This window comes from Agrilus planipennis, unplaced genomic scaffold (genome assembly GCF_000699045.2).
Source record: "Agrilus planipennis isolate EAB-ADULT unplaced genomic scaffold, Apla_2.0 scaffold58, whole genome shotgun sequence".
NCBI classification, from domain to species: domain Eukaryota; kingdom Metazoa; phylum Arthropoda; class Insecta; order Coleoptera; family Buprestidae; genus Agrilus; species Agrilus planipennis.
Genome location: NW_020438916.1, coordinates 894,463 through 922,436, shown reverse-complemented (window position 1 = coordinate 922,436; position 27,974 = coordinate 894,463). Strand labels below are relative to the sequence as shown.

The following is a 27,974-nucleotide window of genomic DNA, read 5'->3' as shown; positions in this document are numbered from 1 at the left end:
AAGAGGAGTAGAGGTAGACCTAGATTAGGTTACTGTTCGCAAATAGTTAATGATGTAGGATGTTCTAGTTTTAGGGAAATGCGAAGATTAGTTCAGGGTAGGAAGGATTTGGAGGTGCATGTCCAACCCGTCTTAGGACTGACGACCTTATAATAATGAGTTTGTATAATGGTTGTAGGATTTAAAAGGATTTTTAAATAAGCGGTGGACGTGCCTGACATAACACGTTCATTACGTTCATAATGTGTTAAGATATCAAGGAAAACATATTTTTCTTATATACTTAACCAAGCCATTGAAGGATAATTTAATATTCAATCCCTAAACTTGTGAAAAGAAAGGAAGGTAATAGATGCATCAAATAAAACAATGCAAAATTTAGACGTCATTTTGCGCCGGGGGGTGGGGGGAGAGTCATAGGAAAAAGTTAAGAACGCTTACCATAATAAACGTCTTCTAAGAGGGTGTATTTTTTTGCGTTTACACCAATTCTCCAACTATAGATTAGAACCACAAGGATGGAAACGCTCTGTAAATAAAAAAATGTCATTTTATAAATATTAATATTTTTTAAGCACATGTTAGATAAGAAATTCACTGAATATTTACAAATAGAGTACATGACGCTCCAGAAACAACACCATATACATTATTAAGTATAAATATAAATTACTCAATAACAAATGCATTGATTTTTCCATTACGTGTAATATTTATTTTGATATAAGACAATTTTTTTGGTTCGGTACAGTTTCCGAGATTTTTCTCTTAACCTACTCGTCAGGAAGCCAAAAAAAGGTTCCATTCAGAAATATTACCGAAAAAGCGGCTTACTTCCGGCAAAGTTTGTGTCCGGCGTCATATTGTGAAGAAGGCGTCAAAAACAGGCTTTCAGAAATCCTTTTTTGAAATGGAGGCATCTGCGTCATGTTCTCGCTATCAGAATAAGATGTCGGCGAGACTCCATTCTAGAGAAAATATGTACAAAACCTTTTTTATAAAAAAAAATTCTTGTGAATATTATTGATAACTACTTTTAACGTATCTGCAGCGGAATTATTTTCAGCAAACCTGTTTTTGACGTCTTGTATCTTCTAAGCAATATGGCGCCAAATTCAGACCTCACCGGAAAAGGAAAATCGGGATTTCCATTTTGGAGTGAAAACGAAACTATTAAAGCAACTGCAAATTAATCGGTAAAATTTCCCTATAACTGTTTAATTTTCCGTTATTTTCTACTAAATTTGTCACAGATTTTAAACATGTAAACATATCTTGTAATAAAAGGCCTACTGTTCACTCTTCAAGTTTGACGAAACTGCATTTATCAAAGCAGAGCCGTATGCGGGATTCCCCCAAGCGTTTATTCCCTTTTAATTAATGATCTCTGACAATTTTACCTAAAGACGAACGATTCACGTGAAAAGTTCTCCCCATATTCGCAGACAATCAGAAGACGAATAGACGCGATTTTAGCTGCTTCAGTACCCTAACTATTTTTCACTTTTATTATGGCAGCTAATATTCGGAAAAACCCTTGAACCAAAGTTGTCGATAAAATATTTCTCGTATATGTGTAGAGAAGTAAACTGGTTTACTTCAGTCCCTGAAGAAGGTAACTTTGTTACCGAAAAGTGCTTCGGACAACTACAGTGTCGTGTTTTGGCGTTGGGGTTTTGAGCTATTCTGTTTGTTCTACTAAACAAGAACTATCCCTAATGCATATTTATTGAATAAGATATTAGCTGGAATTAATTTGATTGACGTATTGTAAGAGATTTTGAAGCTCATTAAATATTCATACCAATTTTCTGATCGATTCCGGCTATTTCACAAGTAGCAGCATTATTACAGAGCGCTGTTTATCTTTAATCAGTTTCCATACCTCCGAGCCTATTATCGGCCTTTTGTGATTTCAAAAATTCAGATAGGCTTCAACATCATAAGCCCGTTGATTCTTTAAGCTCTGATACAAAGCAGGGGATTCCCAAAAATTAACAAAGGTTTCTCATACGACAAATATTTGTTGTTACAATGAAATTAATACAGTAGAATCTTAAAAAGTTAAAGCCAAATGGACGAAGGCGCGAAATGGACCCCACTGATGGTACATGATGATGTATGAAGTCATTTTTATTTTCGGATATTTCAATATAATATTATATTGTCAAACTCTGATTTATTTATCGAGTTTCTACTAAAGCATAGGTAAAATGTATCAAGTACGATCTAAATCGTTTAAACTTTATATTACCATAAAACAATGATGATTTATTTTGACATATGTAAATATGTTTGCCTGTGTAGGTAGGTGCGTTATATCCCTGTCGAAAACAACTAAACTTTTACCTGAGTTTACCTGAAAGCATTCCCAAACAAAGACAAAGCGTTTGTGCTTCCCTTTTTTACGTTCTACGAGGAAAGGAGCAACCGTAGAGGTTAGCAGATAATACTTTTTGATTTATTATCACGTGTCACATGGGAATTTTCGAATTACTGTGAAAGCTTCCAAAGCTTGCAGTCAACAAATCGAAACCCGTGATAATTCAAACGAAAGAGAATACCGTTGAAGCGCAAGCCATCTTGATCAGCAGAAGTCAGCACACAAAAGGATTGTGTGAAATGTCAAAGGTAGAATTATTTCCGTTTTTTAATTGATGAGGTTCTAACTGGAGAAACCTGAATTTTAAAATACGAAAAAACGCAAGTTTGAACTAATTTTCGATTAACTTTCGATAAATATCTAAAAAGAATTTTTCTGAAAAATTAATACCTTCTAAAAACATTTTTCGTTTAAAAATGCAAATGGTGATAAGATCCCTAATTTACAAGACTTCTGGCGTTTAAAAGAAACTGCTGGACTGATTTGTGTGTTACGAACGCCTATCACGTTTTGCACGAGACGTCAAGTATAAATTCTACCTAAAACCGCGAACTTTATCTCAACTGATGCGACTGGAATTTCATTTTCAAATCAACCCCCTTTACTTTATGAGATGCGTATTTGCATTTGTTGCTGCAACGTCACGTCCACAAGCCAATGCTGGAAAGAATGCATTGTCATGAATATTAGAACGTCCAAGTTTACGAGCAACTTTAATTTATTCAGTGGCGCATGTATTATTAAATTATTTAAACGGCGGTAGGTTCACATTCACATAATAGAGCAAAATCGCCGAATTTTGGATACCGCATTATCTTAAAGCTTTATTGTGATCCTGGACATTAAATTTCTTAATTTCACAATACAACAACTAAGAAGATTACCCTAGTCTCTTAACAATAAAGTTAAAATTATGAAAAATAAATATAGATAATAAATAATAATAATAATTCATACCTACAAGGAATGCATTTCATATACAGTGTAAACTCTTTATAACGTCACTCGATTTGACGACAAACTCCTTAAAACGTCGATATTGCTTGACTTTGGTTGGTTTACATTGTTTTCTATACAATATTACACTCTATATAGCGTCTCGCTCACTCTATTTAACGACAACAATGCGGCATTATAAATCATTAAGCAGTACTTTCTAAGTTGCCGAAATAGATAAGAACTGCAGCTGTGTACGTTGTTGAAGAAGACGATCCTGTCCCTCCACCAAGCATCAAACAAGCACTTGATGCAGCGAAACTATTAAAAAAATACTTTTTATATAATCAAATTGATCCAGCAGTATCTCAAGATATGAGTAAGATACGTAACAAAATACAATTAAAATATTGGAGCAGCAAAAAACATTAGACGAAGATAACAGGCTATACGCAATGTATGAATAATAATGTTCGTGTGCAAAATGTGTACTATATTGGTAAATGTATATTATAGAATAGTAAAATAATATCTTTTATTTCTCTCCATTTAACGACCACTCTTTATAACGCCGAAAAATGTTCAGTCCCTTAAGTGTCGTTATGTAGAGCTTACACTGTACATAAATCCAGCCAAAATAAACAAAATTGATCAAGACCAAGATTAAAACTAAGACTAAACGAGCAAGACGAAAATATGACATTTAAAGTGTACAGCAAATAGTTTAAAAAATGTTATCTCAATATTTCCGGTACGTATTTCTGTAGGTAACCGATTGATGTGGTTGTTATTTTGACTTGAAACAACTCTTGGTTTCCGTTAAACTTATATGGAATAAGCAGTAGCATTTTCTCTGTTTCAATTAGCAATAAGCTTCAAGAGCTAGGCGAACCGTGGAAATTTGTGTACACATGTAGTCGTTTGTTCCCGGCCTCAATCAGATAAAAGCAATCGGGGAAAGTACAACGGAGAAAACAATGTAATGCTTTGGGGGTGAAGTCGAGTCCCCGCGAGACATTTCTGGCACTTGATTACGATAGCAGAAACGTTCGGGCAGAATTGCCGCTGCAAAACTCACCAAAGTGTAAATGGCGGCAGTAAGAGCCGTTTGCTTGGGATTCAAAAGACGGCAGCAACACGAACGTCTAAAGACCAGACTTTCATAAGGGTACAGGAGGGAAGACTTCATTGCTCGGACATGACAACGAAACTGAAACAAAACAAACAACAATAAATGCTTGTTTGGCACTGACACATTATACGTAAAACAAACTACAACTGTTAAATGTTACAAAAGGGAAAACTATGCTGTGTAGTATGTGTTAAATTTAGGTCAAAGGCGACTGAATGTTTCGTATCTATTGTCTCAAACAAGGATTTTGCACAAATGTTTCTTTTTTTATCATTTAATCAAAATTTTTAATTAATAACCACTAATTTCACCGTATTCGAGATGGAACTAAACAATTGCAGTTAAGTGTGGCGGGTTTAAATGCCTACATCCGATATTCAGTCTGGATGGTGCATTTTAAAGTTTACAGCTTTATTTAAGCAAAGGTTTACTTAAATGGCGATACCCACTGTCAAAATTTGGACGGTTTCAATTAGTTATTTTTATAAAATCCGTCACGTATTTAGGTACAACAGATTTGGCTTAAATATTACGTTCTATTAAAATACCTGTCAACGTTTTCATTGAACAACAAAGAAATTGGGGTGATAAAGTAATTTTACTAATTATAACGATATACTCCCCGGTTCTAATTACGCTAGATATTGATACGTAATTAGTCTCTCGAACCGTTAAATTGAAGTCGAAATTGACATTTGGCATGTATATACATAATTAACACAAAGTTAATAAAGAAATTCGATATCGATTGGCTGGATAGACTGTAGATATTATTTTGAAATGTTTAGTATTTGTTAAATGTTGACGCAACAGAACTGTACTAATTAATACTCGCATTATTACTAATTATTAATATCCAATGAGTACATGTGATGTAATAAAGCAAGGGATCAAAGATTTATTAGAATAGTACAAAGAATTATCTGGAATAGTCAGAAAATAAAAATTTATCCTAAAATAGAAGGGGAAATGGCACCTTAATTAATTGCGCAAATTAGCCTGAACTAGTCTCTGAATTAGTCTCTCGCAGACTTTCACAGTCTCTCAGGTATTGCCTAGGTGTTTTTATGGATCTCTCACAGTCTCTGTATGAGAGACTCGAACGATAAAATTGTTAATTCAGAGATTCGAGTCTCTCACAGAGAGACTGAATGAATAAAACTGAAAAATTGAGAGACTCGAGTCTCTCGTAGAAAGACTGGGATCTCTGAAATATGTTGAACTTAGAAAATTTTAATCATGTCTATCGAGACACCACTTATTGAGAGATTCGAGTCTCTCGTTCAGAGATTTGAGTCTCTCGTTCAGAGACTGGATACGAAATGAGGATCTCTCTATGAGCGACTCGAGTCTCTCGTTCAGAGATGCTAAACAGTTTTTTTGACAGTCTCCAGCGACACCAGAGAGACTCGATGAGAGAGGGAAACTCGAGTCTCGCTTTCAGATACTCTGAGAGACTGAACATTTTTATCTCGGGATACTAGGGATATTGGTATATGATGTAGGTCATACTTGCAGAGATAATAAAACAAGTAAATATCAGTCCTGCAATATTTATTAACATAGATTCGTTTTTTAATAAAAAAAGAGACATTTGGGTGAGGTATTTTATGAATGGTTCCTTGGGAATGATCAATCTCGCCTTTGTCGTTTTACAATGTAAAATCATCATATATAATTCATGTCGACACAGTATTTTATTACTCGTCGTATGCGTTCTTTATATCTTGCATTAGTTTCTTTTGTTGCTTTTTCGAATAAGAAAACGTCAGTTAGTTTCCCTTTTGGGTTTTCAAAGTCGCCAATCGGCAGGTCTTCTTCCTCCGATGCAAGTACCATACTGTGAATGACAACCGTCGAAAGAATTAAACCGAACTTTAAATATATCTTCCAATGCGTTTCGAGAAGGGAAAAAGGAAATAACTTGTCCCCGTCACTTCCGAGCTCTCTCAAGTATCCGGATAAACTGTCGTGATAGATTTTTAAGTAATTGTGCATTTGGTCAAATGCATCCTCTGTACAGGCGGTGAATAAGAAGTAGCTTAACTCAATAGCCGGAGATCCCAATCGCGAATGCTGCCAATCTATAAACGCAACGCGGTCTGGAATTTTATGCTGATCGTCCTGAAATTTAAAACGGAAATCTATTTCTTGAATTAAGAAAGGAAGTTTTAGATTAAAAGTAACTATATTCTGCTATTTTATGGAATATTAATTGGAAAATTCATTCTTAATTTTTCCTCCTATATGTTATAAGTTGACGTAACTTATAAGGGAAAAAATTAACAATGAACTTTAAAATTAATATTTAATATTAACCACTAGTAATTACAATGTAATTTATAAGAATGTTTTTAGTAATAGTCATAACTAGATTACGTTGTTTTTATTAATTTTCATTGATGAATTTGTGTTTAAATAGAACAGAAAAGCTATTCCAAAAGTCAGGCAGAATTACTTGTACTGTAGTCAAAAAAATTTTCCCAGATTTCGAGTCAAATCCAATCAGGACTTTAACGTCCACTAGGGTGGAACTAAAGCTATTATTACAATTCTCATTATTCAAAATATACAATGTAATTTAAAGATTATCCAAATATTGTACAAATAGAAATTAAAACTTAGGGAAAGACATTTGAAATAGAAAATACAAATACGTACTTTTATTTTAAATACATAGAACTATTTTATATAAATATTCACCAACATTTTTTTTCAAAAGCGTATCTAAAATTGTTCAAATGAAGCTGTGCATCTCCAGTTAATATGAGGGATGTGTATATGTAAATATATATGTATGTATAGTATCTATATGTATGCCTGTAAACTATTTTAAGGTGAAGTGTCAGCTTACTTTTGCTGAAGCTGTCATTTACACTAGACGGCGGGAAGTACAGGGCAGATAATAGGTAGCAACCCTATCTATATTTTCATCCATACGAGTACATTGCAGTCGAGCGACTCTGCATTATTAGGATATGCAAAGAATCGGGATACAAAAGAAAAGAAAACCATTTGAAAACCTCCATGCATAATAGCTTTTGCTTTGTAGGGATTATTGTCTAGTATATTTGAAAATATTTCCACGTCTATTGAAAAAGACAATAAATAAATTTACCGTGATGTTACGCACTGCCTCTTATTAAATAGTACACACAATTCAGAAAATCTGGAATAGTCAAGGAATAAAAGTTTCTGTGAGAAGGCTACAATGCAAAATATGTGTGAGATATAAGCCTAGTGTCATATTCTTTGTACCAATAGATAAAAGTTGAAATCAAATACGAAACAGAGGGAAATAATAATGTTTTGCACTTTATAAAACATTCATTTGACGATTCTGGACTGATAGTCAAGAAAACGTTCAGACAAAGAGAACTCCTCAGGAAAAGCTCAAGAAAAAATTGTAGAGTTTGAAGGTACGATGCATACTCTGGAATAGTCAGGGGATATAATTATATCTAGAATAGTCAGAGAAATATGAGAAAAATCTGACAATAAAGCTTTCGTCGAAATAGTTTAGGAATGAATTTTTTTCTGGAATAGCCTCGAAATTACGATATAACTTCTTTGAAATAGTCTAAAAGTTCTTCCCTAATTTCAGAGACAAGAAAGGCTTAGAAAGAATTTTACTATTTGCATGGCACTAGGTTATAAAGCGTTGAAAATATTAGTTGATACACAAAACTGTGTAAGCAGTCATGAAATAAGAGACGTAAGCATACGTATGTTGTGGTAAAAATGTCATTGTATAATTTTTTTGTACGAAAGTTTAAACTTACAGATAACATAATCTTTTGAATAGTGTTTGGTGTAAAATCAATAAAAAAATGTCTGCTTTTGTCATGAAAACTGTGCTTGCCGTGTTTATTCGTAATATGTACTATGCGTACCATGTAATGGAATAATAAATTGTTTGACCAGCAGTCACCATGTAAAATGGCCATCTCGTTATTATGTGCTTCGGGTATGTTCATTATCCAATTTTTAGCTTCGAAGTTGACGAATTTCTCGAATTTTTCGCGTAATAACGTGTCTTCTTCCGAATCAAACAAATCGGCAGTTCTTTTACACTTTTCTTCCAGTATATCATAAAACTTGGAAACTGTGTACACGTGTTTTTGAATGTTTGTCGCTCCCTTTTCTAACAGTTTAAACTTTTCCGGTTGTTGTGACCGATATGCAAATGATAGGGCGTGAAATCGGCCCATCGCTTCCAATGAGATGCGCAAATGATGGTCATCCAATCCACCCGTACCCTTTAACATATAAAAACCCTTTTTCGAAATATCCTCTAAAACAATCCTTTCATTCATTTCATTGTCATCTGCCCGGAAGCATTTCGCTAATGATTCCGTGAACTTCCTGTCGACTCCTTTCTTTGTCTCAAACTTTCTAAATTCCGCGAGGACGACATTGTAAAGAAACTTTTCTCGTTTAAAAACGTCGTTTACTGGAAAACTGCGCCTGATGAATTCATGCTTAGCGGCAGCTTTACAAAACAAATGTAACGCCTTGTTTTTTCCGTCTTTTGTCGATCCTTTGAGCGTCAGCCGTGTAGGCTCTCCCATGTATCCATCTACTGTGTCATTGTTTTTTACAACAATCTCGTATCTGCCGAAGTTCTCTGACCTGGCGATATCCGGCACAAAATCTGTATAATTTGAGTCCAAGTCTGCAACATTCATAGCTACTGAAACAAATCAGAAAGAAAACTACACATCACAACGACTCACTGTGTTGTTATTAGCAGTATATGCTGTTTAAATTTATATACATATGTCTAATAACTAATCATCATCAACATCACTGTTTTCTATCCTCAACTAATCTTCGCATTTCTCTAAAACTAGAACATCCTACATCCTTAACTATTTATGAACAATAATCTAATCTAGGTCTATCTCTACTCTTTTTAACTCCTGTTTCTGCTTCTAATGTGTTTCTAACTAGTCCTTCATGCCTGAGAAGGTGACCTACCAACCTATCTCGCCTATTTTTTATTGACTTCCATAAAGTTCTCTATTCTCCTATTTTTTCTAATTCCTCTTTATTCTTAACAATTATCTATCCATGGTATCCTCATCATTCGCCTGTAACACCGCATTTCGAACGCTTCTAAGTTCTTTTCAATCGCGCCCAGCATACACCTTCAACAATCTTTCTTGAATTTCTAAATTAACCGTTCGCGAGCATAGAAGTGACTTCTTTTTATTGAAGGCGATTCGATCGTGCTCTATTCTCTGCCTTATACCCTACTATTCCTTCCGTCCTGACTTATCTGACTTCCTAGAAACCTAAACTCAGCCACATCTTCTAATTTTTCATCTCCTATCATTAAATTCACTCCTCCCTATTGCTGGATACATTTTTCCATACAAAGATTGTAATAATGTATCGAACGCGAAGTTCAAATATCTAATAAGGAAATTGATAGCCGGTACATCAAGTACCTACTTAATTACAAATTATTATTTATCAGTGATACCAAACTATCCACCAAATTTTGTGTACCAAATGTATTTGATAACACTGAACAATGCATACGGATCATCGCGCTTTCTCGATTGTCTTGGTTCGGTTATAGACCTTAAAAATTTAGGTCACATTAAAAATTAAAGACAACTTAACAATAACACGGAACGCGGATTCATAAATTGTAGGTGTCTGATTAAAGCTTTAAAGTACATGGATATAATATGAAACTCTCTCGTAAGTACGTGTAAATGTCTTCTTATCACAGGTTAAATATTATCGTGTCCATAATTAGAATAAAAAACAGAGTGACATCAGAAACACCTAAATTCCAATACGTTATAAAAAAAAACTTGTTGCCAAGTTGCTTTGTTTAATAAACTTCGCATAAAGGAAACTCCGCATTAAATGAACAGAATAGGCCACCGTATACTAAGAACAAATTTATCCTTCCCTTATAGAAATGAACGTCAATTGACTTTAATCTTTCCCCGTAACTGTGGCTCGTGCCTATTTACTTTAGAGATGTTCTATTCCTATGTTCATTTTATATGAGTTCAAAATTCGTCAATATTAAAAAATCCTAAGAAACAAACAATAATAATTAACACAAGGACCAAATTTACACCACATACATTTGAATTACCGTTATCAATAAAATTTGATATCCTTTCTTCGATCTTTCGATTAACTGGCTCAAAATTAAGTTAAAATGTTGTTTAATTTAAATTAAAATGTTTATTTCAAAATGTAGTGACTATATCGAAATTGCTTGAATGTTTTACTAAAACACCCTTGAGTGAGTGTATTCCTTTAATTAAATGAAAATTACAAGCATTGGTTTCGGTTCTACATGCTTATTCAATTAAAGAAAAGCGTCAAGTTTGGGAAAATGGAAAACTGAACTAACGACGCTTTCTCCAAAATGTAGACAAAGTATCGCATCTTACGTATAATTAATTATTCAACAATGAATTAACACGCTACATCGTTAAATATTTAATAGCAATACATATTTCCGAAAGAAAAAATTTGCTTTCTTGGTTGGTACAATATGAAGTATTTTGAAACATTAAGGAAATAAAACTGTCTTGCTTTTCAATGTTTGAATTTATTTAGAATTTTAATCCGGCTTTTTAGGCCTTTGTAACTGAGCACTCTTAATAAAGACCTAAAAGCCCAAAATATTTATAGAGTAAAACTCTAATTGAATTGAAACATTAAAAAGTAAGATGGTTTTACTTCATTAATAATATTTTTATTTAACTTTCTCTTTACTAATTTTTCCAACTTTTTAAAAGTGTAAATAAAATATATATCTTTCATTTTCATATATTAGGCAGTATTGATCACAATTTCGCTTCAACGTTCTATTACTTTCTTCTGTAAAAAAAATAAAGCCTGTTCACATACCTGAACCACACTGTAACAACTGACAAGCATAGAAATACTGGTTATACTTTTTAGTTATTTTTCCGGTGCCCTTAATTTATATAAAATTACAACGCCCGCTTCTTTAGCAAATAAGATCTCAACTTTGCAATTTTTTATTTTATCTTTTATTTTTTGTTTATTAATCAAAGCAATTCGAGTGATTGCCCTTTGTTTAAAAAAGTAAATACAGATTTTTTGCAAAATGGGTACATGAAAGTATGTCAGATAGAGTTACATAATTATTAATATGAAGTAATTTAGATAGTACAGTGTGTCCATATTTCGATACTCAACAGTGGTAGGTGTGAGTGCTTTGGTTATCAAAAAATATGAAGCAATGGTTAAATGGGGTATATTTTTGCAGAATTCAATGCTCGCAACAAATCTCATTTCAAATTTATTCTAATCTTTCTCCGTTTTGAGATATTTTTCTATAAAAGCTAAAATTTGCCCATTTCAGTTTTCCTTAGTAACTCCATAACACCAAAATTGCACGAGCACTTTTTTTATTTTGGTTCGAAGTTGATGTTAACTGAGATGTCTTCGTTTTAATTGGTTTCCCAATTATTATTAACGCTATCTGCCATTCATCCTATGGCGATCGTGCTGAAATTTTAAATAGTTAGAAAGTCTTTAAAAAAAAACTTTTCAATAATCTGTAACATGCCTAATGGATTCTTATTTATATAAGGTGTGCAAACTAAATTAACTGTAATACAAAATTAACAGACTATCAAACAAATGATAAGTTCTGGCACCATTTACATGTAAAAGTCTAAGGAATCGGAAGATTTAAAATTTTATTGGTAATTAAAAAAGTAATTAGCGTTAAAGTTTATGAACATGCAAAATGTTATTAACAATCCAACTACATTAGTTTATCGAGTAGTTCAGTAAAGTGGAATATTGAAGTGTATTGTTTTAAAATTAATTAATAAAATCCAAATATCCCACCAATTATTCCAATTATACTTGTCAATAATGTCATTTACTTCGCATTGCTGTTGTATTTCTTGGTCTTCTAATTTTGTTCATATCTCTCATATAAATAAATATTTATTAGGCATATTGTGCATTATTGGAAAGCCATTTTTAAATGATATTTAGTTAATCAAAAATTTAATTTGACAGCCATAAGAAAAACAAAATAGAAAAAAATTAGTTAAATTTGAAATGAAATTTGTTCTTTGCATTTAATTCCGCAAAACATTCCCGATTTATTAGTTGTTCTACCTCTTCTAATAAAAAAATATACCAACCAAAGGTGAGCGTCGAAATGTGGACATACTGTATATACATATACATTTTTTTACTGATTGCAAATATTAATTAGCTGATAAACAGACCGACGTATGTTTAATAATTATCGTAATGGAACCACACGGAATCCTACTGACTGACGAAACTTTCATACACGTGTAGAATTTATGAAACACAGAATAAGATAAATGTGATTTTGAAAATTTTTATCTGTCGTTTGATAAATATTTGTTCATTTTTTTATTAATTAATTAAATTATTAAAAGGCTCGGAACAGTTTTATTTCTGAAAGTGTTTAATACCATTTATTTGTATGAAGCACTGCTTCTAGGAAGAATATTTTTAAAGTAAAAAAAAAGTAAACAAACTGAAAAGATAAGAAATTGTTAGGCGTTAAATTGTTAGAGTATGTGATGTACTGCAATTGTTTTTTAACAGAGGAAATTACTGAAGGGGTCACTTGTATTATCTGAATAATTAACAATGACAATCCTTAAACTGATTCTGTTCGTATTCGTGTAGTACCTAGTTAGCGGCCTGTGCCTCTTGATAAGATTAACATCAGGTAATCTCCAAACATAGATGTCCTCTATTACATCCTTCATTCATCTGGTAAATGCAGCGGTTTCGGCAACGTAAATTAACAATCTCGTTTGGCGTTCAACATGTTTCAAATATACAATGCATGATGCAATAGACATCAATTAAATTACCTGCCCGTCGATATCGATGTGCATTTCGTGTCGTTATACGTACGGGGTATTAAAAGATTAGCTCTAAGAATTTTGTGGAGCTAATCGGTATCGATAATATACCTATTGAACAACATTCGCAAAACAACTTTTGTTGTGCTTTGTATGAAAAACTTCGAATTAAGTTTGTCAGATATTCCAAAGGTTTTAGGTGTTAAACGAAAGGTATGCACCCCATGGGCGGACCTGGTGCAAGCCCAAGGAAATAATAATGACTTTCTTAGTAAAAATTACAGTCTCCTTTACTTAAGTTTCATTAGAATTAAATATTTACCAATAAAAAGTTAGAATTAACGTTGTAAAATATAGTATGAACTTTTGTTTTTTACGAGTGATGTTATTTTGGAATATCGATTAAACTAGACCACCTTGCGTATCCCTAAAAATGTATACCTATCCCTTTAATTTGCAAAATCGTAACTTCAAACGTTGGTTTAGATTAATCGATTCATTTCCGTGTACATTTAAGCATTAATTTGGACGTGTGAGCAGTCGGTGTAACGTACATGCATAGGTTGTCTTAATGACAACTTGTATTCGTTAAGGTTACTATGCTAGACAGACAGCTAAACACGTCAACGCCCCGACACTAGCGACGCTGGCGTCTCTGTAGTAAGCTGGGTGGATATTTTCCCGACGTCCCCATCACTGTCACCTTGAAAACTATTTATCCAGGGTAACATTTCGAACATAATTCTTGAGATACAATCTAAGACCGTAGCTTTTTAAAAATATTACATAGGTAAATAAAGTAAAGTCGATAAGCAAAGACGTGCGTGATGTATCTCCTGATTATAAACAACAGTTTTGTCATAAGGAAATTGATAACATAATATGATATATGATTCCGCTGCGCCCACTGTCCATGTTTCGCACCCGTACAACGCCGTGTTGCAAACATACACCTTTAACAACCTTTTTCGAATTTCTAAATCAACCGTTCGGGAGCATAGAAGTAATTTCTTTTTATTGAAAGCTACTCGACCCCCTGAACTTTCCTCTGCTGTGTATCCTTACTACTCCTTCCGTCCTGACTTATCTGACTACCTAGATACCTAAATTCGTCTCCTATCTTTATATTCGCTCTTTCCCTACTTTTTCTTCCCTTGCATACCAGTATTTTTGTCTTACTTGAAAGAGGCAAAAATACCACTGTGAATTAGTCGAAGACGTAGAACTATTTCCCGTGATGACTAACTTCCAAATAGGACAATAACTATTTCAGGTCTTTAATTGTTAGTGTTACCTGCTTTCGTCACACAGTTTAACCCTTTGTATTGCCAAGAAATACCTAAAGTTAGTCGACAGAAATTATATTATTAGGTTGTCATTTAAACCAAATCAGTATTTGGTGACCTTATACAATATTAAGTTTCAGATTTCCTTTTAATTCTTTAGGGAAACGTAACCTTATACGTGTGCTTGTTGTTGAAATTTCATCTGTTTTCTTGGTCCGCTTTCATGCTTCTAGGAAGGTACGAAATAAATTCTAATTAAGTATTTCTAAAATTATTACACTAGATACTCGGTTGTTTCGTTGATTAGTGGGATGGAACGCGAGGGCAGTCCGACCCGACCCTTTTTAGATGACTGCTACATTTTTTAGTTCTTTTTCGAGCAATTTTCCCGCATTGTGATTACCCAAGTACGTAAATGTTGCATTACTAAACTGACTCACACATTTCAAAAACTTTCCAACTAACTACATGAAATAACTAACTTCCTAAATGTTCCCATGAATAATAATTGTTATAATAGAAACTTCGTAATACCGTTTAGCATTGCATAAAACGTAGATTATAATAATTTAATGGAGCCTCTCGGTGACAACGCGTAATCATTTTAAGACTTTAACTTCAAAGTTTTAAGCTACGTATATGTCCTTAATACCAACAAGTCTTCACAATGAAGATCTGGCGGTAAAAATAACAAAAAGGGCTTATAGTAAACGTTTTATTTCAATAATCCTCCCCCATTTATATCGAATTTAATAAAATGTTACTTTCATTGCCCGTGAATAATGTATTAGGAGCCTAAAGCAAACGGTTGTCATTGAATTTTTAAAAAGGAAAAGTTTTGGTGTTGCTCGACCCTCGGTCATAAAAGGGCGGAAAATATTTATGGTAATAACAGAGAGATACAGAGAGGTGCGTGGATGAATAATTTGAAGAGGAAGAAATTAAAATCAAACCGGCGCAAAATTGAATACGGCGATGGAAGAAGTGCTACGTTTCTAAAAGCTATTGAAGCTTCATTATCATCATAAGCTCATCAGTCCTAAGACTGGTTGGACACGTACCTCCACTCTTTCCTATTCTGAGCTAAACTTCGCATTTCCCTAAAACTAGAACAGCCCACATCCTTAACTATCTTCGAAGAGTAATCTAATATAGGTCTACCTCTACCCTTCCTAACTCCTGTTTCTGTCTCTAATATGTCTCTGACTAGACCTTCATGCCTGAGAAGGTGTCCTACCAACTTATCTCGCCTATTTTTTATTGACTTCCATAGAGTCCTCTGTTCTCCTATTCTTTCCAATACCTCTTCATTTCTAACCTTTTCTACCCACGATATCCTCATCATCCGCCTATAACACCACATTTCGAACNTAGTACCCCGTTCGGATATCCGAGCAGGGACTACCTCGGGGGATGTCATCAATAGGTGTAATAGGGGTAGGTGCCATATTTCACGAGTAGGAGCGTGGAATGTTAGGACAATGAGGCCGGTAGGGAAACTGGAAAATTTAAATGTTGAAATGAATAGATTAGAATTAGAGATAGTAGGCATTAGTGAAGTACGTAGGCAGAAACGAAAGTTAAGATGGGAAGATGTAGACCTACATTAGATTACTTTTTGCAAATAGTTAGTTTTAGGGAAATGCGAAGATTAGCTTAGGATAGGATAAAATGGAAGTGCATGTCCAACCAGTCTTAGGACTGACGACCTATGATGATGATGTTGATGAAGTGAAAAAGCGTTTTATTTCAATGGAGATCTGAAGAATCTGCTTTTGAAACGGTCGATTATGACAATAAGGTCTAACAAACTTACAATATATTTTATTTACTCCAATCACATAATCAATTACTTTACATATACTAAAATATTTTATATTATTTAAACTAATGACGGTACCTGCAGGCTGCACCAGTAGGCTTGAACGCACGTCGCCGTCGTATATCAACCGTTTCATCGTACAGCATTATACGATTATAGCTGACAAAATTTTACGTTTACAATTAGAAAAAGGAACGCCTTCATAATATAATATCAGGTCAACAAAACCAAACAAAACCAACCAAAAAATGGCAAATTACAAAAAATCGCACAAAAATAAGGAAAAATCCCTTTATCCCTCGAGAACGTCAAAAATCCCTCGAATCGGGATACATCCCTCCAATTGGCAACACTGGTCTTACTGATATAGTCTCCGACAACCGGTATGTTTACCTACCTGCATCCCTTTCACTTTCACCGATAGCAACTACAACCCCTCCATTAGACATATTTCGAAAACTAAATGTTATTATACACACTACTTACTTCACCTGATTGATCGAGAATTATTTGAAAAATTAAATAAATCTGAGAGTTTATAATATTGCATGAGTTTTGTTCGTATCAGGCTCGTATCCAGGTAAATATTTAGCAGTTAAAGCGAATATATGTAGGCATTTATGGATGTGGAAAAGCCGATTTGTACCTAGTATCGATCACAGCTGTTCGTTTTAAATCGAAATATGCAATTGTGATGTGAAAACGGACGTTTTTTCGAAGTGCAAAAGCAGAATTTTAATTGAAACAAAATGGGAAGAGAAAAACGAATGGCGAACAAAATAAACAAAACTGAAAATACGTATTAGGCAGATACCTCTGGTGCTACCAACGGAAATGGTTTATCATGGAAATACGTAATATATGTACGATAGGACGTTATTCTGCAGCACGAGTTGTGGCTGCTGTAACATTACGCAGGCTGTTCACAGATGCCTAAATCTGAATAATTGGATGCTAATTTTAAGTTCCTAATCGACCATTTACTTGAAAACTAATTATTTAAAATTCCATAACAAATTTTAAACAGTCTATAAACAATGTATTAGTGAACCAATTTTTTTTAATTAACTTTACCTCCTACAGATAGTTTACGATTAATGGTAGAGTAGTGGTGCGTAAAACCACGAACCAGGGTTCAATTCCCGGCGAGGAAGGGATAGTAGCAACAATTTTTTCTCATTAATTTGATGTTATTTGTAGTAGGTAAAGTTAATTAAAAAAATTGTTTACTAATTTATTGAATTTAATCCTACAAAAATTCAAAGTATCTCAATCTGTAAACATCTTATTTCATACTTTACTATTTAAATAGAATTTTAATCGTCCAATGTATCTAAGAAACAAACTTTTGCTACTATTTGTAATAGTAGCTCTCATTTCTAATTAAGGAACCAATATTTGCTTCTAATAAAAATCCAGGAATTTTAAATAGTTTCATCAATGTTTCAAAACAGAAAACTTGGGCCAAAACATAGGGACCTGGAATTGAGCCAGTGTCCTCCAGAATACTAGGTTATGATCTAAACTACTAAAGAACACGCCGCTAGATTCCAAACAACACTGCTAGCTCTAAGGATTAGATGAGAAAGAAACAAATAAACTTTAATTTATAGTTAACGTTATCAAATTGTGTCATTTTTAATAACGGGTACTATTGTAAACTTAATAGTTTTACTTTGGTTTTTATACATAAATTCCTATTTAGGTCACTGGTACCAAGTTGGTACATCTACATTCTTTATTTAAAACTGCATGATAACACCTTACAACTTACGTACTATGTTAGTAGGTCAATTCGCCATCATTTAAATAGCCGAAAAAATAATAATAGTGGAGTCTAGTCGAGATTCTAGAGTCGAATTAAAGATCAGAAAGATGCAGGGTGGTGCGACGGCCTACCTGTTCACTCACCCTGCGATAGTTGCTTGTTATTTATAAATTAGCCAACTATCTAATAAGGTAGGCTATGATTATCATTATATTATTAAATGATTTTAAGTGTGATTAAATTGGTGACTAGTCATTCTAAATCATATAATATTCAATATCAGTATTAAAGTACTTAGTTATATCACAAAATAATAATTATATAAACTCGCTTCATTATAAATGATCGAGTTTATCGATAGTATGTAACAGTATTTCGACAATCGTACTTCTCAAGTGGTAAATTTTATCTTTATGAAAGATTAAAAAAGCTCTAATGCAGGACAACATTCCAATTAATACATTTTAATAAGCACTAAAACTTAATTAGTAACTGATATCGCTTTAATTATACACTTAACGATGTTTTATAACACCCGATAACATTACATGCATGAATCGAAAATAATACTACAACGAAAACAATAGACAAAGTTTGATGTTGAGCGATAAGGGGAAAAAAACAATTAACTTTTATATCGTGATACTTTAATAACACTTAGAACGCTTTCATTACCGCTTTTCCGAAGACGATGGTTTTTAAAAATAAAGTTGTTAACTGTGTTGCGATGTAAATTTCCTTAGGTAAACGATTTCCAATATCTCAACCGAACGGCGGCAATTAAGGAACAATACCGTAAAAAGGGCATAACGTTCGACTTTATCGCACCATGTCCGCTTATAGAGAGCTAAGAAAGCGATGAGACAATCTCAAGCTTTTACGATTTCTGACACTTCTTGCGCTATCTACGCAAAAATTCCATATCAGTAGCGAATATGTGAACTGGAGCGCTTATATCAAAGAAGCGATCAGCCCGAACTTTACTTGAACAAGTAGCTTTAGTGGTGATCAAAGTAAGACTAATACCAAGACTGTCTCAGTCTTCTTGCGTATTCAGTCTTGGTCTAGAACTTGCTCAAATACTTCTAGAATTGGTGTTGTTCTTGGTCTTACTCACTGTTGCCAACCTACTACTGGAAAAAATCCCACGCACAGGTCCAAAAAATCCCATATATTCTCTAAAAATCCCTCCACGCGCAGGTCCAAAAAGTCCCATATTTTCTCTAAAAGTCCGTCCAACTTATTACTATTATTATTTTTTAATTCGTTAATTTAATCGTTTATTCGAAAATCGTTTATTCGAAGAAAAAATATACAATATTTTTGTAAACATGGACAACTTTTCGTGTCGATAGTATAATACCGATAATTTTATTGTATGTAGCTATCTCGTTTCCCAAAAATGCAGACAAAACGAGGCCTTGGAGGTTTAGATGTTTAGATGTTCGGATTTTGGAACAATACACCAATTCAAATATTTATTTTTATTAGTTTTATCATCTGTTTCTGATCTGTTGACTGGTCACTTTCAAGACGTTTGCTGAAGACCATACAATGATACGAAAACAATATACAATTCAAAAAAGTTCAAGACAATTTGTCGTAGGGACTTGAGCAGGTACCTGTAGGCTGCACCAGTAGGCTTGAACGTACGTCGCCGTCGTATATCAACCGTTTCATCGTACAGCATTATACGATTACAGCTGACAAAATTTTACTTTTACAATTAGAAAAATGAGCGCCTTCATAATATAATATCAGGTCAACAAAATTAAACAAAACCAACCAGAAAATNCTTTTTTTCTACTTAGGTGGCAGTGACAATATAGCTTTTTAAAAATGGTAACGTACCTACCCATGCAATTCGATTTTTGACAAATTGTTTTTAATTTATGTTAGATTGTTTTTCTCTAAGTTAGTTTATTTTCATTCGTCGTAAAATAAGTGCTTATTTCTATACTACAGGCTTTGGTTATAAAAGGAAATATCGAAAACGAGAATCTGATAAAGAAAATCGTAAAATAATCCTATATTTCCCATTTAAGAGCTAGTTCCGTATCTGAAGGATTTATAACTCCATAAATAATATTATAATGCACTGAAAAATGTCAAGCGCATTTGGTTTCTCGTAAAATAACTATTCGAATGTAAGATCTTATTATAATAGTTAAAGACCATTTCGTCGAGAAATTAAAGTTTAATAATACATATTGACAAAGACGAATCAGAACAAGTAAGGGATTCCCTGAAAGGATTACAATAAAATAATTTTACCGGGACCATACTGAGATAGGGATCGGATTACCCTAAGAGGGCTACGATTAGGGAGTCAAGTCAGGGCCGTATCGAGATAGGTAAGGGATTTCATGACAAGGGATCCTATCCAACCAAATAAAAATAAAACTTTTGGATGTTTCATTCCCACCAGCCACTAATGCTGGTGAGCGGGCAGTTCCTCCGGACTACGCCGGAAGGTAGGGCGGAAGGCCCTCTTCAGCCTGCTTTCAGGAATCGTGGGAATGGGTGGGTGGTGGTTCAGATGAAAAAGATGAGACGGACGAATGAAAGATTATCTGTGGAATATTACTGCCTCAACATTTGCCTAAATGATCCAAGGAAACCACAGAAAAACTTGGACCAGGGCAGACGGACGCTAAGCAATGGTCTAAACCTCTAGGCCATGCCGGTCGGTTCCAACCAAATATACATACGTGTACGTATGAAGTATAGAAAGTAGAACTGTAATTAATATTTTGTTTAAATAAGAGTTTTTTTTTCATGATGATAGAAAATTTAATGGGTCGAGAGAGCTCGATTTCTTGGTAGTTCATAATGAAAATTAGCTTTGACTTGGTGGAAAATTTCCCACTCCTCAGGAGCTCGGGTGAAGATAATGTGAACGATAAATGCTCCTATTTCGCTGGCGAACAATTCAAATAAAAGGATGAATATAGCAAGTCGTATAACACAGAGACAGATTTAGCAGAGAATCCTTTTAGGGTGTGAAACAACATTTGTCTGAAATAAAGGATTATTTTTTTGTGTATGCCAGAACGTTGCCATTTTTCTTGAACCTGACAGCTCCATGTATTACTTTCGTTTGAATCAAGCTGTTTCGTGATTCATTTTACAACACTTTTTTTACTGTTGAGAACGAACATTTTGAATTATTTATTACTCTATAGGGCAGTTGCATGGCTCAAGAAGAAAAATATCGAGTAACAAACTGTCCCTCTAGGCCCTACATTAAACGAAAAACACCCTTAACTGTTACTTTTAAAACTCAAAAAGTTCGTTCACACATTCTGCGATATTTGTGTTAAATGTTAATAAGTGATGCTTTAGCGGTCGTTCATGAAACGTAAGGGTAGCATAGTTCAATTTTTTTTTCTTCGAAGGAGATAGAAAACATCTATATAGGGGTGTGACAACAGCAACAAATTTTTTCTCATTAACTTGAGGTAGTTTGTAGTCATCATCATCATCATCATAAGGTTATCAGTCCTAAGACTGGTTGGACACGTACCTCCACTCTTTCCTATCCTGAGCTAAACTTCGCATTTCCCTAAAACTAGAACAGCCCACATCCTTAACTATTTGCGAACAGTAATCTAATCTAGGTCTACCTCTTCCCCTCTAACTCCTGTTTCTGTCTCTAATATGTCTCTGACTAGACCTTCATGCCTGAGAAGCTGTCCTACCAATCTATCTCGCCTATTTTTTATTGACTTCCATAGAGTCGTCTGTTCTCCTATTCTTTCCAATACCTCTTCATTTCTAACCTTTTCTACCCACGTTATCCCCATCTTCCGCCTATAACACCACATTTCGAACGCTTCTAACCTTTTCTTTTCCGCCGCTCCCACTGTCCATGTTTCGCACCCGGTAGTTTGTAGTGGATAAAAAAAAATAAAAATTAATTTTCTCATTAATATATGTATATAAACACTTACTTATCATTTGTAAATGACCTCTTGCCTTAATAAGTCACCCATTTACATTTGACGATCCCACACGCAAATGAAATTCGAGTTTTCTAATACGATTTTACGAAAGTAACGTTAAAGCGAGATACCGTTAACTTCTTGTGCATCACATAATATAATTCGTTTCATAGGGAATATATCGCATTTATACTCTATTTAATAAAAATTGGCAATTTCCCGAGCCCATTCAAATTCACCAAGTAATGCCATTGAATGCGTACGTAATAAAAGTTTCCCTAATGGAAATAGGTCAGAAGCCTACCTATAAATCCCACCTTTACAGACATGCTCTTCGTTGTTCCAATTTAAAAATTAGACGAATAAGAAGATAATAATAATATAAGTAAGTTACAATGATGGCTACTGCAGGACCGCGCTGGGCCAACATGGCGACAGGCCTTTTCTCAATCAATTCGACTATCCACCGTATAGTCCAGACTTCGCACCGGGTGATTTTTACTTATTTCAGTGTCTCTTTTTTTCTACTTAGGTGGCAGTGACAATATAGCTTTTTAAAAATGGTAACGTACCTACCCATGCAATTCGATTTTTGACAAATTGTTTTTAATTTATGTTAGATTGTTTTTCTCTAAGTTAGTTTATTTTCATTCGTCGTAAAATAAGTGCTTATTTCTATACTACAGGCTTTGGTTATAAAAGGAAATATCGAAAACGAGAATCTGATAAAGAAAATCGTAAAATAATCCTATATTTCCCATTTAAGAGCTAGTTCCGTATCTGAAGGATTTATAACTCCATAAATAATATTATAATGCACTGAAAAATGTCAAGCGCATTTGGTTTCTCGTAAAATAACTATTCCGATGAATTTTCTTATTATAGAGCACGCATTCATGAAAAACGGAATTGAAACTAATTTATTACAAGCAGGGAGAAAAGCTAATTATTAAGGAACGGGTTTAAAATTCATAATTTTCCTTACAAACATAAAAAGATTTAAGACAGCAAAAACCTACTTATATAGGAATTTTATTTTTTAAATTTTACATTAAATTGTGACCTTGTTCTTGATTGCGGTGTTACATTCTTACCTAGTTTCGCTTTATTTTTTGTCTTTTTATTGTAAGTTATCCTTAAAAATTCAGGAGTGTTTCTCAAGTTATTGGAGAAGATTGGTAAAAATGTAGTGCAAAATTCAGTGGGAATTTAAGACGTGAAAGTTAAGAGAGTGTCTTAATTTAATCGGACTTAAAGGGAAATCGTAATTTAAAAACGGGAATTGAAAAGTTTGAATAAAAGGTTGTTGCGGAAAACTTCTAGGGCACTATATATTATCTTAAGAGCAGTCAGACAAATTCGCTGTTAGGCTTAAAGCTAAAAAGACGGGATTTAGCTCAGGAGAAAAAGGAATGTAAAGATAAAAAGAAGCAATTTGTCATTTTTAAGCTTCGCGATAAATCTGGGAGGTTTTTATTTAAATTCTTATTTGAATGCAAAATTCGCAGCCGCTTCTGGCGTATTTTTCTACGGCGACGGTTGAGGCTATTTTCCAAAGACAAGCGTCTTAACCAACTGTAGGTATAACCGTTTAATTAAAGATAACCGAAGAACTGAATGGAACTGATTTGAATTATTAATGCATCTTCTACTTTCAGAATAATATCCATACTAATTAATTATTTAATACATCACTGCTTTCAATTTTCAAACATATGAATATTTCACAAGGAACAGTAATTATGTCCATAAGCTCTCGTAGATATTTAATTTACAGGAATAAATGAAAAACAAATATAAAACAAAACCCTATATCGAGACATACAGATAAATTGAACTAATTCTAGGTAACACTAAGTAACTAACTAACTAACTAGGTTATGTTTGGAGTCTGACGCTGTACGGGTGCGGTGGAAAACAAAAGGGTAGAAGCGTCAAAATGTAGTATTACCGGCGAATGATGAGGATGCAGTAGACTCTATGGAAATTAACAAGGAATGAGCGTGATATGTTAGTATACATTAGGGGGTTGTTTAAAGACATATTAGAAGCAGAAGCGGGAGCTAAGAAGAGGAGAGGTAGACCTAGATTAAATTACTGTTCGCAAATAGTTAAGAATGTGGAATGTTCTAGTTTTAAGGAAATGCGATGATTAGCTAAGGATAGAAACGAGTGAAGTGTCCAACCAGTTTTAGGACTGACGGCGTTATGATGATGATGAATCATAATTCGTATCGATCAAAAGGAAATGGAATCTTATAAATGTCTAGCACATTTTACAGACTTTGTTTATTACAGCTCAAATTCTGTATATTTAAATAAATCCTGAAGTAAACCTACCCTTCTCATCATAAGGTTGCCAGAAAATGATATACACATACATATTACGTGACGTGAAAGTGATTATATCGTTTTGCCAAGTTCTACAATACATATTTGTTAAACTTATATCAAATACGTCTCGTTTTTTCCCAATCCTCTTTCTTAGAACAGTTCATATTCGTTACAAATTCGGCAGTTCGTGACGTTTAAGAACTGCCAATTTTTTTTATAAAAGTATCTTATTCTTCTTCATTCTGCCTAAAAAAGTTTTCATTTCTGATTCCAAGAAAGGGGAATTCGATATTTCAATTTAGCAAGAGATTGAAATTGAGTACCTCAATGTAGGGTTAACATTGATCGATCGAATAAATTCTTATACATTTCGTATTAGGGGCTGTCATGGAATACCAGACCGAATGATACTTTTGGAACAACGAAATTCATATAGAAAAGATTCAAGTGATTCTCTGCAGTAATCAAGTTTGATGTCACTGATGGTTACCTCCCATCTTTATTAAATATTCATGAAGTCCTTTGAAGCATTTCTTGGAAGGTTTCTTAATTTTAAATTAATTTGACTGAAATATTGCAGTCTCATGAATATCAACATGATGCAAACTAAGATTTCCAGAGAAATCGGAAAAATTTCATTTCATCTCTTATGTTATCATAGTGTCAACCCCATGTAATCCTAATTTATGTGATACGAATATGGATCATTCTTCTATAAGCTCAAATAAAAGTAGGGAAGCAAAAAAATTTAAAGGTTGTGATCAATAGGACTGAGATAAAAGATGGACGAATGATATGTCGCAACTAGAATTAAGGCAGCAGTATATAGAAGTAAATAAGTATCCCGTAGGAAAAATTTCCATTCAATTTCCATTAAAAAAATGCCATTAAATTACCACTGCTAATAATTAATGGTAATAAATGGAGAATTGCCAATGGGATTCCCATTCCCGTACTCAATGGAATTTCCATTGCTGAACTCAATGGAAATTGCACTGCGTTAAGCAATGGAAATCCCATTGCATTTCATTGGAACTTCATCAGCATGCTTTTTTCCATAATCCATATTATTTTGTTGAGAATTTGGTTCTTCAGGTACCTGAACCAAGGCACGTGCCTGGATGTCTGGCTCTTCATCATTGTGTTTAGATTTTTTTTCACTTGCTTCTGATAAAACTAATCACTCTCTCAGATGACTTCGGCCTCCTCTATATTCTGGCATGGTTCAAAATCATCAAACAATACTTCTAATGTAGGCTTTTTCACTTGTCTAGGGGTTGTTTAATAAAAGGCTCCGGGTAGTTGAATACATATATAATAAACAAACAGGAACTAAATATATACAAGTTATATACAATATTCAATGTATCGCTTCTTTCAAAATACATAAGTCTTCATGTAATCACCATAAATACGTCTTCCGTCTTTTTTCAGCAAAAATGCTCAACGTCTAAATGAAATATACCGTTTTATTCAAACATCTTACTACCTTGCTTGTCTCTCACTCTACTGTCGTGGTGGTCCCTCACGTACCCCCAACATGCACGCATAGGTAAAACTAGATTATTGATTTTCCACCACCTAATTGACAATATCACTACTCTTGCACCTGGGCAAGCAAAAACTGTATCGAAAAAGGCTAATAGTATATGTGGCTAGGAATTCTATTGTAAATGGAAACAATTATTTTTCCATTTATGCCAAATGGTTTTGAAGGGAATTTACAAATTTTCCATTGATTCCCCTTGAACTTCAATGGAAATTTTTCCTACGGGATAAAAGGGGATGCACATTGTTATCGTTTATTTTTAATGTATGTATCAAAATGCGATCAAAGACAAGACAACTTTTGAGGAAGATATACAAGGACATGCTTTGCATACGGGATTCGTCCTCTAATTTTCCACCCTTAAAGGTGGAATACTTTCTTTGATTTCAAATTGGATTTTCAGTCGATTGACCAATATTGACCACAATTATTCAAGTAATAAGGACAAGACACTTTTAAACAGTACTCCCAGTTTTTGGACTAAAAATGATATTATTCTTTGTATGGTATTAAATATTCAGAATATAAAATTGAGAACAGATATAACTGATAATACTGCTTAAAACTCATTAATCATTTTTCAATATTACAACGATCGCTTTGACTATCCCTATATTGGCAGCTCGATAAGTTGAATTCTATTCTTTAAATAAATCCTGTCTTAACCTTCGATATCCTACCCTATATATATATTTAAACGAGGGCTCATCAATCAAAATGTCGGTTTTTAAACTGAAACTATAGAAAGTTTTATTAAGATGTTAATTTTAGTTCGACAATAAATTAAATCTACCAACAAAAACCATTAATAGTGCTAGTTTAAGAAAGAAAATTAAGTTTGAAAATTTTATATACGTATATTAAACTGAGCAACCTTAAGGAAAAGAAAATTTTACGCATTATCGAAACGAAAATGTACGACAATGGGTTTTAATCTATTATTTTACTCTATTATGAATACAGCACGCTGTTTTTAAAATTGAAAAATTGCAAAAGAAAATTGAAAACAACAATTTAATTGCGCAAATATAACGAAAACACGTCGTGCGTTGGCAGAGACGGTTTGGAGGTAAAAGAATAATGAATAACAAACTGAGATAAATCATCTGTTAAAAAAAATCCACGTGCAATAAATTTCATAAAAGTAAGGCGTCATTTTTAAATATGAGTGCCGGCTGTATAACTTCTTTATTAGAGTTTTGTAACTTATGTAGCAGAAAGTAAAGTTTATGCAGACCCTACAAGATTTTTTTTCTTTCTTCCACAACTAATGAAACAGAAAGAAAATATCAAAACCGTGTCAACTTGTGATGTTGCGACAATTATGTTGATGTTTTCTTCAGAAGACTCCTTTTCCTTTCTGTTCTTCTTTATCTCTTCTAGGTAATAACTTCACAAAATCAAATTTCACTTATCTTGAGAACGCAATTTAAAGTTAAATTGGTTATAAAACTAACTTTTTTTTCGGATTGTATGTAATACCTGAAACTCTTTAAGGCTGCAATATGTTTTACCTTTACACATTTCGAAAATCCACAATTTCCTTTCTCTGTTTTGTTATTTTAATATAAAATTAATGATAGTGTAGTCCTGGTTTGACAGTCTACCATTTTGTTATCGCATTACCAGAAAAGGATATCATTAAGTCCAACATTCGTCGGTATATTAGAAATTATTAATTCATACACTGTCGATTTTACCTTGAGAGATCGCTAAACTTTTCGAAAAAGGTTGTCCTCACACGTTTCCCTTATTTTTCCCAATCTTGATTAACATTTCCACCTGAAACGAAAGAAAGGAATACATAAAAGTATAAGTGCGTCTGAAGACTTACTGTTTAATAATATATTTGCTAAACGTTTATAAAACTTGCATCGTCGGTCGTATAACTTTTGCTACACAGTTCTGACAAAGCAAGGTTTTTCAATTTACTTAATAAATATCATC

At 33.5% G+C, this 27,974-nt stretch overlaps 1 protein-coding gene across 5 annotated transcripts in view; it reads right to left on the bottom strand.

The window, feature by feature from the left end:
- Positions 1-27,974, bottom strand: part of LOC108739198 — a 97,445-nt gene that overhangs the window by 37,792 nt on the left and 31,679 nt on the right. Inside the window, exons 2-4 of one of the 5 annotated variants that reach the window (XM_025973642.1) lie at positions 27,728-27,809; positions 4,398-4,529; positions 442-529 (exon numbers count right to left, since the gene is read on the bottom strand). In XM_025973642.1, coding sequence (XP_025829427.1) covers positions 442-529; positions 4,398-4,508 — 199 coding nt within the window. In that variant the 5' untranslated portion in view covers positions 4,509-4,529; positions 27,728-27,809. Of the gene's footprint in view, positions 1-441; positions 530-4,397; positions 4,530-5,988; positions 6,576-8,344; positions 9,145-11,339; positions 11,449-27,727; positions 27,810-27,974 lie in introns of those variants that run through there. The other 4 variants (XM_025973641.1, XM_018472984.2, XM_018472983.2 and 1 more) reach the window with 4 other exon arrangements.